Below are 12,474 nucleotides of genomic sequence, written 5' to 3'. Positions count from 1 at the left end.
GGCGGACTACAGTCCATGGGGTTGCCAGAGGTGGACAAGACTTAGCGACTAAACAACATCCAGATAGCTCAAAGGTCAAATGGGATATTTGCAATGAACCAGGTCCAGGTAAGAAGCAAACACTTTGGTATGGAAGTGTTACTGAGCACTTTCACTTTCATGGGGAGAGTATTTGCTTCTTACCTCGACCTGGTTCATTGCCAACATCCCATCTTGACCTTTGAGCTATCTGGATGCAAATGCTCTCTGTATACTGTGTAATAAAGCAAGGAGCCGGCTTTATTCTTACCTTCTTACCTTCAGGTGAAAATAGTGGTTTCCAGGCAGGAAGCCTGTGCCTCTAGGGCTTTCTTATCAGGTGAGAAGAGTTGGGACTGAAAGGGACGGTGACCAGTCAGATGCCGGGATGGGCTCGGGCCTGGCTGGCCGACCCGTTTGCAGGCCTTCGGGAGTGACTTCCAGGAGCTGGCTGCTCTGTTGGAGGTGGGCAGGCTGTGTGGGCGAAACAAGTTGCTGAAGGGTGAACGGTGGGTCTGAGGCCAGGGAGATGCCCCTCACTCTGCTTCTGCTGACAGGGCCGGTGAGGTTTCTAACTCTGGAAGGAGGAGCAATCCCTTTTTTGACACTAAAAAGTGAGTCGGTGTCCTCAAGTGCAACCTCCATTCCACTTATGCACCTTCACTAACTGCTCTTTTGAAGACATGGTTATCTCAAGGCATTATAATGTCTCCGAATTGGTGATGCTATTTCTTTACTTTCGTCTTGAGACAGAGCTTATCTGCCTTATGGCTTATTGATCATTCATAGTGGTGGTAATCGTTCCCCATGAGACCCAGTTCACAAATATGACAACATTGATGGGCTGTATTTTTCCCAAAGTAGAACTATCTTTTCTGGCCTTTTAATAATGAACTTTCAATGTGTATTTTTTTTAGTAAGAAGATGCAACAGGGTTGTAACTCTATAAACTTTCACTATTTCCTGATCAAAGGGGGATCTACTTCATTTCAACGACTGTTTAAAACTATAATTTTCCTCCAAGGGGAAAGGAAAGTGAAAGTAGTGCCAGTGTCAGCCGCTCAGTCCTGTCCAACTGCCAGCCCGTCAGGCTCCTCCGTCCTTACAGTCCCCCAGGCAAGAACACTGGAGTGGGCTTGCATTTCCTTCTCCAGGGGATCGGAGAAGGCAACGGCACCCCACTCCAGGACCCTTGCCTGGAGAATCCCATGGACAGAGGAGCCTGGTGGGCTGCAGTCCATGAGGTCGCACAGTCGGACACGACTGAAGCGACTTAGCAGCCGCAGCTCCAGGGGATCTTCCCAAACCAGGGATTGAACCTGAGCCTCCCACACTGCGGGCAAATTCTTTACCATCTGAGCCACTAGGGAAGCCCCCAAGGGAAGAGGGGTTAGAGAAAATCCAGCAATGTGTGAAACTGAGTGGAAAGCAGCAGCCACTGACAGCTAAGCCAGAAACAAACAAGACTGCTTGCCCCACTAAGAGGTAAAATAAGAGGGTAAATGCAGCTCATTGGAAAAGACCCTGACGCTGAGAAAGACTGAAGGCGGAAGGGGACGACAGAGGAAGAGATGGTTGGATGGCATCACCGACTCAGTGGACATGAATTTGAGCAAACTCCGGGAGATGACAGACAGGGAAGTGCTGCAGTCCATGGGGTCGCAGAGTCAGACACGACTGAGCAACTGAACAACAAACTGCATCCAGGGGTTGGGGCCAAGTTTCTAAAAGGGCTACAAACAATTTATCGTTCTCTCTTCACTGTCCAGTCCTGTCCAAAAATCACTGCAGATGGCGACTGCAGCCATGAAATTGAGACACTCCTTGGAAGAAAAGTTATGACCAATCTAGATAGCATATTAAAAAGCAGGGACATTACTTTGCCAACAAACGTCCGCTAGTTAAGGCTATGGTTTTTCCACTAGTCATGTATGGATGTGAGAGTGGAACTATAAAGAAAGCTGAGTGCCGAAGAATTGATGCTTTTGAACTGTGGTGTTGGAGAAGACTTTTGAGAGTCCCTTGGACTACATGGAGATCCAATCATTCCATCCTAAAGGAAATCAGTCCTGAATATTCATTGTTAGGACTGATGCTGAAGCTCCAAGACTGTGGCCACCTGATGCGAAGAAGTGACCCATTTGAAAAGACTCTGATGTTGGGAAAGATTGAAGGCTGGAGGAGAAGGGGATAACAGAGGATGAGATGGTTGGATGGCATCACTGACTCAGTGGACATGAGTTTGAGTAAACTCTGGAAGTTGGTGATGGATGGGGAGCCCTGGTGTGCTGCAGTCCCTGGGGTCACAGAGTCGGACATGAGTGAACTGAACTGAACTTCACTGTCAACCCAACAATGACTTAGCAGCAATACAGTCCCTAGCAGGAACCAGAGGTGGGTGTGGGGAGAGGACTTGGAGAGATGCAGCCTTTTTTGCTGCTGGTTCCTTCACCCTCCAAGACAGCACACGCTACACGTTGGTTGCAAATGCTTCCACGTGGGCTGTCTGCGACAAAAGCCTGTGGCAGTAGCTGGCCTGGAGAGACCGCCTCCCTCAGGGAAGGCTTTTCAATGGCCAGGAGAGGCCAGACTTTCAGTGTCTGGTGCAGTTCGCTGGAATGCCCAGATGGAGGTACTGTTGATGGACAGCTTCCAAGTGAGCACTGAGGCACAGAAAGGCTGAAGAGCTTGCCAAGGGTCCAGACTGGCGAGAGCAGAGTCAGGCTGCCCACCACTGCACGGCCACCATGAAGACCTCCTCCTCCGGGGGGGGGCAGGGACTGTGAGGGCAAGAGTCCCTGGTTAGCTGGTCAGGTGGACAGAACCATCCAAGGCTTGAAGTGTTCCCTAGTCGAGGACAAACCCTTCTTCTTGAGGTCGCAGTGCAGATGAGGTAATGGGTGGCTTCAGGGACTGCAGCACGTGCACACATCTTCAAACACCAGCCACTTGGTGCTGAGCAAGTAAAATCGCATTTCCATCGGCCAGATACACTCCTGGTACCACTCTGCTGACTCTGCAAAGATGTTGATCCTTTTCACAACTTCCTCTCAACACTGAGGCTCTTCCAGGAATTTGCAAAAAAAATACTTGATTTTGAAAATCTGACAACTTAAATAATGATTGCTAATACCAAGCCTGACTTCTAAACTCTATTCAATTTTCTGTAAGGTGGGTACTATGTTATTCCCATTTTAAAGAGAAGGCAACTAACGTACTGAAGTTAGCCTGTCTGGAGGCTTGGCCCATGTACCATGTACCCTGAGATTCTGGAACCCAAGCAAAGGTTTTAATCAGCTGTCAGGCATGACGGCCCATCTTGTTTCTGTAGTCTACTGGCACACCCGTTAAGTATTGTCTAAACATTTCAAAACTATATTCTGCCACTCTAACTGGAATTAAAAAAAAAAAAAACACAAAAAACAATTTTTGTGGTGTTTTACACAAAAATTAAGATCACACTGCTTTGGGATTTCTTAGAAATGAGTAACTGAGCTACAGTTTATATTCAAAGAGTTTGTATTCATCCACTCAAACACAGAAAAAACATGACCAAATATTGTTCAGCAAATGGCTGTTAGGATTACAGATTGTGTGAGGAAAAAACAGGGGGGGGAGGGTGGAGTCAGTCAGTCCAGGATGGTTCTAACAGTTAACTGCCCACCAGCACCCCACCTGGTCAGAAGTTCAAGTGTTGGAAGTAAAAATCCAATCCCACTCCTTGCAGGTAATTCACTTCCTTCTAAAGCTTCATACCTTCAGGGCTGAGGAAATGAAAGAAGATTTTGGCCATGACTCCTTTGAGGCAGGGGGTTAGGAGGAACAAAGTGATTTCTACAGAGCAAGCTGAGAGCCAGATGGTTTGATGCAATACTTGTAGGCAGAACGAAGCTGCACTAATTACTAAGCGAACCATTTAGCTTAGCTCTCTAGCCCTCCAAATTGCTTGTAACTCCAAACAGGCCGTCATTCAACATGAGATCACGAGGATACAACGCTCAAGGCACTCCAAGTACGCACTGCCCCTACTTATCAGGAGACCAGGTGCATCATGGATGTTTATTTGCTTATGTATTTACTGATGGTTTTGTTAGTCAAACGACAGCTACAGAGATACGCTAAAGTTGACTCTCATTACGGAAACATCAAATGAGCTTTAAGACAATTTTGCTTTTCTTCAGATTTACAGCATTAAGAAAATATTCCAAATGAGTTACGCTAAAAATTTCTGACACTTGTGCACGTAGCTTAACCCTCTGTGTTACAAAAGACCCAGAAAATGTAAGGGCCACACACATTTTTTTCCTCTAGAAATAGCTCGGATTCATAAATATATCATTATTGGCTGTCATGCAAGGCCACTAAACTTGGTACAAAAGGAAAAAAAACATGAATTTTCATCTTGTAGAGACAAAATGAGGCGTTAAAAAGGTTTCCCCAGATAATTTAAAAGAGTTGTGTGTCACAATTAGTTACAAGCCCTGGATTTCAGGATCATGTCACACTGTCTTTAAAACCAACCTTCTCTGATTAATTTGGTTCAACTCTGATTATTTATTCTATTTCTATGCAGAAGGATGTAGTCAACCTGCAGTTGACTGATTTGCACCCACATACTTCTTTCAGGGACCTTAGACCCCTGTGATGGGTATGTCTTCTGACTTTTTCCAAAAACGTTTAAGTAAGTGCTCAGCACAGCCCCCCACAAACACTAAACTCTCCAAAAAACGTACCCATCTTCCGACCATATTCCATCTCAACTGAGGTGAGCACACACCACATTTTAAACATGTTTTAAGTATAGTAGTAAGTTCAAAAAAAGGGAAATCTAAATTGCTCCAGTTGACTGCCATCAGTACACGAATGAGCTTTCCAAACAGCATTCTGTTTAAGAAAGGACTGATGGATTGTCCTACCATATTTTACTCCAATAGAAAGACAGGCTATTAGGGAGCTTCAAACATCCCCTCCCACCATATTGAGAGAGTCAAACAGGTACCACCGAAAACAATGATCTTCTTGAGAAGTCATTCAACATGGTGTTTGTCCTGCCAGATACCAAAGCTTCTGGGCTGGAAACAAAATACATGTGAAGGGTATTTGCTCCCAACCAAACCATCTTTATATAATTTATTCTACTTTCTATTTAATTTCAGATTTACTTTTAATAAAGTAATGCAAATCATTTAAAGAAAAAAACCTTTAATTTTAATTTCTGATCTAGGCATAAAATTCATTTTTGTATCACGGTTAAATTCAGTACAAACTATAAAATTGTTAACACTCGAGTTTCAACAGAAATCTAGTAAGACCTCTTAGAAAAATTCCTTAAAGAAACAACAGCAAGTCATTTACTGCTATGAGGTTAATACATAAAGAAAAAAACATTCACACATTTTACTGAATTTATCAGTAAATAATTTTAGCCATAATACTTATCATAAAATTAAAAGTTTAAAAGTTGTGTGTGGCTCCATAGCAATTACAATTTGCAATAAAAATACTAAGCCAAATTCTTTTTTTCTAACAAGAACAATGCTAGCTTTTAAAACGACTGAAGTTTGCACATCAATTGTGAATGGAGTAGGTGTATCATAACTTAGCTTAAATTAAAGTGGAAGATGGTAAAAACTAGATGCTTTTAACTTTAAATTGCATGAGGAAAATATCAGGGGGAAACAAAATTCAGAGCCATCGTTATCAGTTTAAAAAATATTACTCTTATATTAAAAACATTAAATGAATCAAAGCCAGACAGTACTGAAGTTTTACACAAACCTCTTTCGTATTTCAACGCTGTTTATTGAGGAGTGAATGAGACTACTGCCAGACATGCCAACGACACTTCACATTCAAGGGCTGGAAGCCAAAAAGCTTTCCAAACTGAGTCACTGCATAAGCCTTTTGGGGAAAAGGATCGAAAGTGACGTAAAGTAACATTTTCATGCTTGTTGTTTTTGTCTTCAGCTTTTCTTCAATGTTTGGATCTACGAGCTTGCTGGGTAGAAGGCTTCTTTCTACCCCACAAAAAGACTCACACTCCAATTAACAGAATGAACACTAGGTGTATAGCAACTTGTTTTAACACACATCTATGCTGAGGAACGGATCTTAATTAAAGCTGTTTTGTCTTAAGTTTCCTTGTATCTAGTAAGGAAAATTAATTTTATTTCCCTTTTGCCTTCACTTGGGTGGGTTACACCAATAGAAAAATACTCTTCAGTGTTACTGCAGGGCTCACGGGACTTCCTCAGGAGTGGGGGGGAGAATCCACTTACACACCATCCTGAAACCCAGGGCTTCTCGTTCTGCTGTTGTGGCTTTGCAGAAGAATGGCCTACACACAACTCTACCGTTCTCTTTTGCTCAAAAACAAAACAAAGAAACCTAAACAAAAGGGTAAACGTTTATTTGGAGTTAGTTTTCTGGTGGTGGTATAAGGCCCTTCAGGCAGAGTTCAGGAGCTCTTGTATGGCTGCCTGCTGCTCGGGACTAAGCTGCGCTATGCACTCAGCCCACAGTCCTCCAGAAGTCTAGGAAAGAACAATGTCACATGTTTAGATTTGGCGAAACGGTCACTGGGTAGTACTCTCATAACCATTATTAGGCAGACTGTAATGCCAACATACTTTTTTTCCAGTAGATTAGCTTGATGAACATCATTGTAGAAGCAAGACATCTTTTCATTTCTATGAAGTTTGTTTCACTTACAGTAAGCTTTCTCATTTTTACATTGATAAAGCTACACTTTTGATGACCTGTTCAAGTTATCTACACACATCCACTTAGGGAGGAAAAGTCGATTATAAAACGTTGGTAGCTGACAGTTACTACAACTAACATCTTGCCTTTCTGTTTTCACATATATACAGAGAAACAACAACATAATGAGTATATGCTAATCTCAAATTTAAGACAAAGGTTCCAGTTTTAATAGGTAATAATCCATTTGAGGCTTGGTAACAAGATAAAAGTGAAATTTCCTTAGCTCGTTGAATTTCTATTCTCTTCCTCTAACAGAAAAAATACAGAAAAACACAACTAAACAATAAAACCCCAAAACCATTTTAGTTCTTCTTTCCCAATTTAACCAAATCAGCTTACCTGTACTTGGCGAACTACATTAGCCAGACGTTTGGCACAAGGATCGTCATGTTTAATTGCCTCATGCATTTCTCCTTCTGCAATTATACTGAATATTTTGGGCAGATTGGTATTGTTTGGGCCAAGAACAATTGGGTGATTACTGAAACAAGAGAAGAAAACCATTATTAATGAGAATTGTAACAGAAAATCACTCAAGCACTCATATACTTTCCCATACCCTTCCCCCAGTACCAAATTCTGTTATTAGGTCCTTCCTTAATGGCAACCCACTCCAGTACTCTTGCCTGGAAAATCCCATGGACGGAGGAGCCTGGTAGGCTACAGTCCATGCGGTCGCAAAGAGTCGGACACGACTAAGCGACTTCACTTTCACTTATACAATGGTTATACACTAAAATCAACTGCCTTTTAAATCCAGTAGGAGGAAACCTGATTAGCTTTGCAGTTTCTTCCCATGTAAACCATACATATAAGAATAGTTCCTTAATATAAATTTTATTTAGATACTACAGAATGGTTTCTAAAATAAATCTGAAGTTCAAAAAGATGTAAGGGCATTTCAAAAGTAAACTGGGAAATAAGTTCCAGTCAAGTTTAACAGAAAGAAACCTAACAGTGAATCTGATTAGTTCAATCTTTTTTATCAGGAAAATTCCAGAGCAGTCATTTCTAAGGGAGAAGATTAATAGCATGATGGAGAACGGGTCACTTCAGACGCAAGAGCAGGTTAACGCATCTCCACAATGGCTCTGAAGCATTCCTTAACGATGTCCTCAGTCAAAGACTTCCAGTATTTGTATGACCAACGAGAACTTAGGCATGAAGGAATACAGCCACTGGCCCATTTCTACAAACTGCATGAAATGAGTGGTTGTAGCCCCTGGATTTATTTATGAACTAAAAGCAGCAGTTAATAGTGACAGAGCCCAGACCACCAATGGATACAACTTTGATGTGATAGCGTTTGTAACCTCCTGGTTGTTCTAATTCTTAGCAATACTCATAGACACAAAATAACACTAACAACGCCAGAGGTCAAGGGCCAGACCCTGAGTGCCCATCTGGTATATTTCCCTTAGACCACTGATTTTTTAATTCAAAGAGAAACACTAGTATTTCAGAGGGTCAAATAATAGTACTAACCCATGTTCTTTCATCTCATTCTATTAATAAATGATATGCCAATGATGCCTCAGTAAAGCTAATGACTGAATGGATAAAAGAACGAATGAGTGGGGTGGGAGACAGAACAGAACCTTCTTTGAACATCTTATTCTATAATGCCTCATCTGTTGAACTGAATTCCACAAGTAACTCAAAATCAGATGTGATTATAAGGCACTCCTAACTGTGATAAGGTTTCTTAACTTGATTTACAAAGACAGCATTATTAGAACCTGAACGCCTGCAAGGCGTGCACAGGAAGTGCCAAGTTACGTGAAGGGGAAGGAAATGAGGTCGACCTGTCCCGCTGCCTACCTCTCAATCAGGTCGCAAAGATAATTGAAAGTCTGAACGGCTTCTTCTTTATCCTCATGCAGTGGAAGCCAAGATAGCCAGTGTGGGAGGACTTCTTCAACGTTCACACAGTCAGGCTTGAACTTCATCATTTTCCCCACCGCTGAGATGCAGTTCTCAGTAGCATTGATGTTTTCTTTGGTCTTGGCATCAGCAGACTGAATAACTCTTACCAGCAGTGGAAGTGCTTCTAAAATAAGCATTTGGAAAGAAGTCAGTTCAAGGCTCATTTTCATGCAAATGATCAAAAATATGTGTTATTTTTGGTCCAGCTATAAATTACAGTGAGAAAATGTCCAAGTGTAAGGAGCATTTTGTTTTCATGACTTCACAACCATGACGGGAGAGAGGGAGATTGCCCGGTGTGCTTAGGACCAGCCGCACTACATTAATTTATAGGCCCTAAGAGGTTAGCAGCCTCCAGACTTGCACTCCTGATCACCTCCACGTACTACAGCTTTTAAAAGCTGCCCAGCTCTATTCCTGTGCCGAACTCACAGGGACCCAGGCATGCCTTAAAGGCACATCCTCCAAGCCCCAGATGAACTGTACCCTGGGACCGGGGCGAAGAGGCGCTGGTCCCACTCAGACTTCATTCCCATCTCTACACGAGTGAGGATGCTAAATGTCTACGTGCTGTAATAAGGTGTTTGCAAAAGGATGCAAGAAGGAAGCAGTGTGTACTACTTTCAGGGTGGGGGCAGAAAGCAAGGTAGGGCTAACAGGGATGTCTGGGGCGAAATGTGCATAACCAGATAAACAGAAGTACCTGTGCAGAAAGGACGGTAGTTATCGCCACCATACTGTGCCATGACTCCCAGGCCATACGCAGCTGCTTGCCTGACTTCTGGGCTGCTGTCACATACGTATTGGAGCATTGGCCTTAAGAAATATTCTGCATATTTAAATGAGGCTGGACTACAGTGTTCTATGACATCATCAAAGATGCACAGTCCCCACTGTCTGTCTGGCCATGGTCTATGTGGACACTACAAAAGAGATACTCTTTTAAGCTTTGGATACTGGAGTGAAGACTGTAAAGAAACAAATATTTACTACTGGCTGTCATCTCACAGGGATATTCCTGATACAGGTAATGAAAAACAAACACCACAGCAATCAGTTCTTGTGAATAATAACCCTCAACCTACTCTACAGATGTCCCACCATCTGAAATTACCAAGGATGAGGAGGAGTGACAGCAGCAGACACGTAGGTACCTTCACTTTACAGCAAAGATAACAGCAATGCTCTATTTAAAAAGTGCAGTAATAGCAAAAGCCACAAAACTTCACAGTGCTGATTCAACAGGGTGTCACGTGCAGGAATCCAGTACTGATTCAACAGGGTGTCACGTGCCTGAATCATTTTTAAAGACATACTGCACTGCTAAGTATCACAAAACACAAAATTGAAAGCCAAAAGGGGATAAATACCCGATGACTGCTTTTAATTTATAATACATTTTGAAAAATTGAATATGTAATGCTATCATCCAGAACCTACGATTGCTGGTGGTACATAATAAAGATCAAAACTGAATTTTCTAGCATCTACTTTAAAACAATAACCTGTAACTATTTTGTTTCCATTTATTAATTTAGCAGGGTATAGATAATCTAAAATAATAAAAAGTCAGTTGTATATTTTTAGACTGTATTATAAATTAATAGGATTACAGAAAACCCAATTAGTAAACTTCCAAGCATACACTGAGAAAATATCCAAGGCAATGCTATCAACTCAGTAAATTAAAGAGGTATGGTGAAAACTCTATGATTTCTAGGATCCATTTTAACCTGAAAGTGTTAAATTTTCAAATGCTGTAATAGATTTTCAGGTCAACTATTTAAAATAATTGTCAAAAAGAGGTAATACTCACAATTAGGTTGACAATTAACGGAAGCAGCTGTTCAAACCATGGTAACACCTTTTCCTTGTAGCTACTGAATATTGAGTGTAAAATGTCTGACACTTTGGTCAGAATATAAACATCATTATCATCCTAAAAAAAACCAAGTGGGCATACTATGTGTTAAAAAAAAAAGTACATATGTATTTAAAAAGTGTCCTCACTATTCTTAACATTTATTATAAAAAAATCTAAGGAACATAGAAAATTAAATTTCCTGTCACTTTCTTAAGAGCATAGCCAGAATCCAGAGACTGAGGTTACTCCAGTGATGTCTTGTCTGGCAATGAAGACAGAAACAGCATGGCAAATACTGAATTGACTGCAAACACTTTCCATGGAATGTATTTAAAATAGATGGTTGAAAGACTATCCCAAATTTCAAAGTTCTGAAATGAGTGATTTTGCTTTACTATTTTTTGTTTGTTTTCTAGGACATCTCTAGTTTTGGAGCAGGATGGTGGGGAGATGTGAGGTCAGTTACTTACAACACCTCATCCCTGGGAACCATGTACGTGTCAGGGTGAGCACCTGCTGAGGACAGGGATGACCCCCACGAGCCAGCACGGGTCCATCAGATGGCCACATGCCACACACGGCAGACCCTACATACAGAGCTGACATATGCTGATGGCATCAAGAGGTCTGATGGAAGTTTTGAGTAACAACGTGAAGAATTATGTCAACCATAGGCCTATTGTTTATAGGGAAATTTGCACAATTCTGTGCTCCAGTGGAAAGAGAGCTGGTGTTACAGGAAGACCTGGCCTTAAGCACGAGAGTGTCAACAGTGTGGCTCTAGGCAATCACTTAACATCTGAGTCTGAGTTCACTCATCTTCAAGATGGTGAAAGCACCCATGGGCACAGATGAGTGCTGCGAGAGGTGTAGGCGATACGAGGGAACTCCAAAGTGCTTTCACGTGTAAGGTCACTGCAACAAAGTGCACACCCAGCACCCTAAACACAAACCAGCTAACTTCAAACCACTCAACCTCTAAATTAATAAATGAAACACACATCAAATTCTTCTGCTGGCGATTACTAAGAAGTACATTTTAGAAGTCAGATGAATCAGAAACTAAAGCATTAATGCAAATGGTCACATAAGTTAAGTTCTAAACGAAGTAACTGACCTCATCTTGTAGTGATTCTTCCACCTGCTCATCATAATCTTCATCTTGTCTTTTAACTAAAACACACCCAAATAAATGTCTTTTTAAATGGTCGCCAAAAATGGTCAAGAATTATATCCAGAAATAAAAGCGTGGAAAACTTACCTTGCCGCAATTCTTGGTTTTTAAAATGTTCTTCAAGTTTAGCTTTCAGTATACCACCCAACTCTTCAAAGTGTTCATTATTAAGGCATCCATCTCCCATGACTTCAATGCACTAAAAATGAGTTTGAGGAAACAAAGCGACTCGTAAGATTTAAGTGTTAAACTCCATTAAGAATCAGATGGAGGCATGAGACAAATGAACGTAACCCCTACCCAGAGATTAAACAGTAGGTACACTTGGATTATATTTGCTACTACATCAGTATTTTAAAGAGGAGAATTTTTAAAATATTTTTCCTTTAAACATGTTCTGAGCATGTCTTAAGTGCCAGGAATTATGCTGGGTATTGCAAATTCAAAGATGGAAAAGACCAACCAGCTCTTAAGAAGCTCAGTTATCACATGTGTACTCTGGTGCTAGAGGAAGGCTAAGCTTGTGTCATAAACGGAGGGAATGAGATAAGTGAAGGCATGGAAGCATGCATTCTTTGGAAAAGTAACAGAAAATCTGAACTTGAGGAGTGCAAATGGGGACAAAGGGTTTTTAAACCCAATTGTGAAGCAAGTGCTGGAGCTGTGAGCCTTGAAAAGTGGGGAGTGACTCAAGAGCAAGTTAATGCTTGAGGAAAGGTGACTCAAC

General features: G+C 41.5%; 1 protein-coding gene across 1 annotated transcript in view; it reads right to left on the bottom strand.

The window, feature by feature from the left end:
• Positions 1 to 5,799: 5,799 nt before the first annotated feature.
• IPO5 (importin 5) overlaps positions 5,800 to 12,474 on the bottom strand; it is a 39,439-nt gene continuing 32,764 nt past the window's right edge. The window contains exons 20-26 of the mRNA XM_061133434.1: positions 11,835 to 11,946; positions 11,691 to 11,746; positions 10,526 to 10,648; positions 9,413 to 9,632; positions 8,605 to 8,833; positions 7,123 to 7,264; positions 5,800 to 6,551 (exon numbers count right to left, since the gene is read on the bottom strand). Coding sequence (XP_060989417.1) covers positions 6,465 to 6,551; positions 7,123 to 7,264; positions 8,605 to 8,833; positions 9,413 to 9,632; positions 10,526 to 10,648; positions 11,691 to 11,746; positions 11,835 to 11,946 — 969 coding nt within the window. The 3' untranslated portion in view covers positions 5,800 to 6,464. The remainder of the gene's footprint in view (positions 6,552 to 7,122; positions 7,265 to 8,604; positions 8,834 to 9,412; positions 9,633 to 10,525; positions 10,649 to 11,690; positions 11,747 to 11,834; positions 11,947 to 12,474) is intronic.

Source organism: Dama dama, chromosome 30 (assembly GCF_033118175.1).
Source record: "Dama dama isolate Ldn47 chromosome 30, ASM3311817v1, whole genome shotgun sequence".
Lineage (NCBI taxonomy): Eukaryota > Metazoa > Chordata > Mammalia > Artiodactyla > Cervidae > Dama > Dama dama.
Note: the sequence above shows the minus strand (reverse complement) of the source record. Positions and strands in the feature narration are given on the sequence as shown.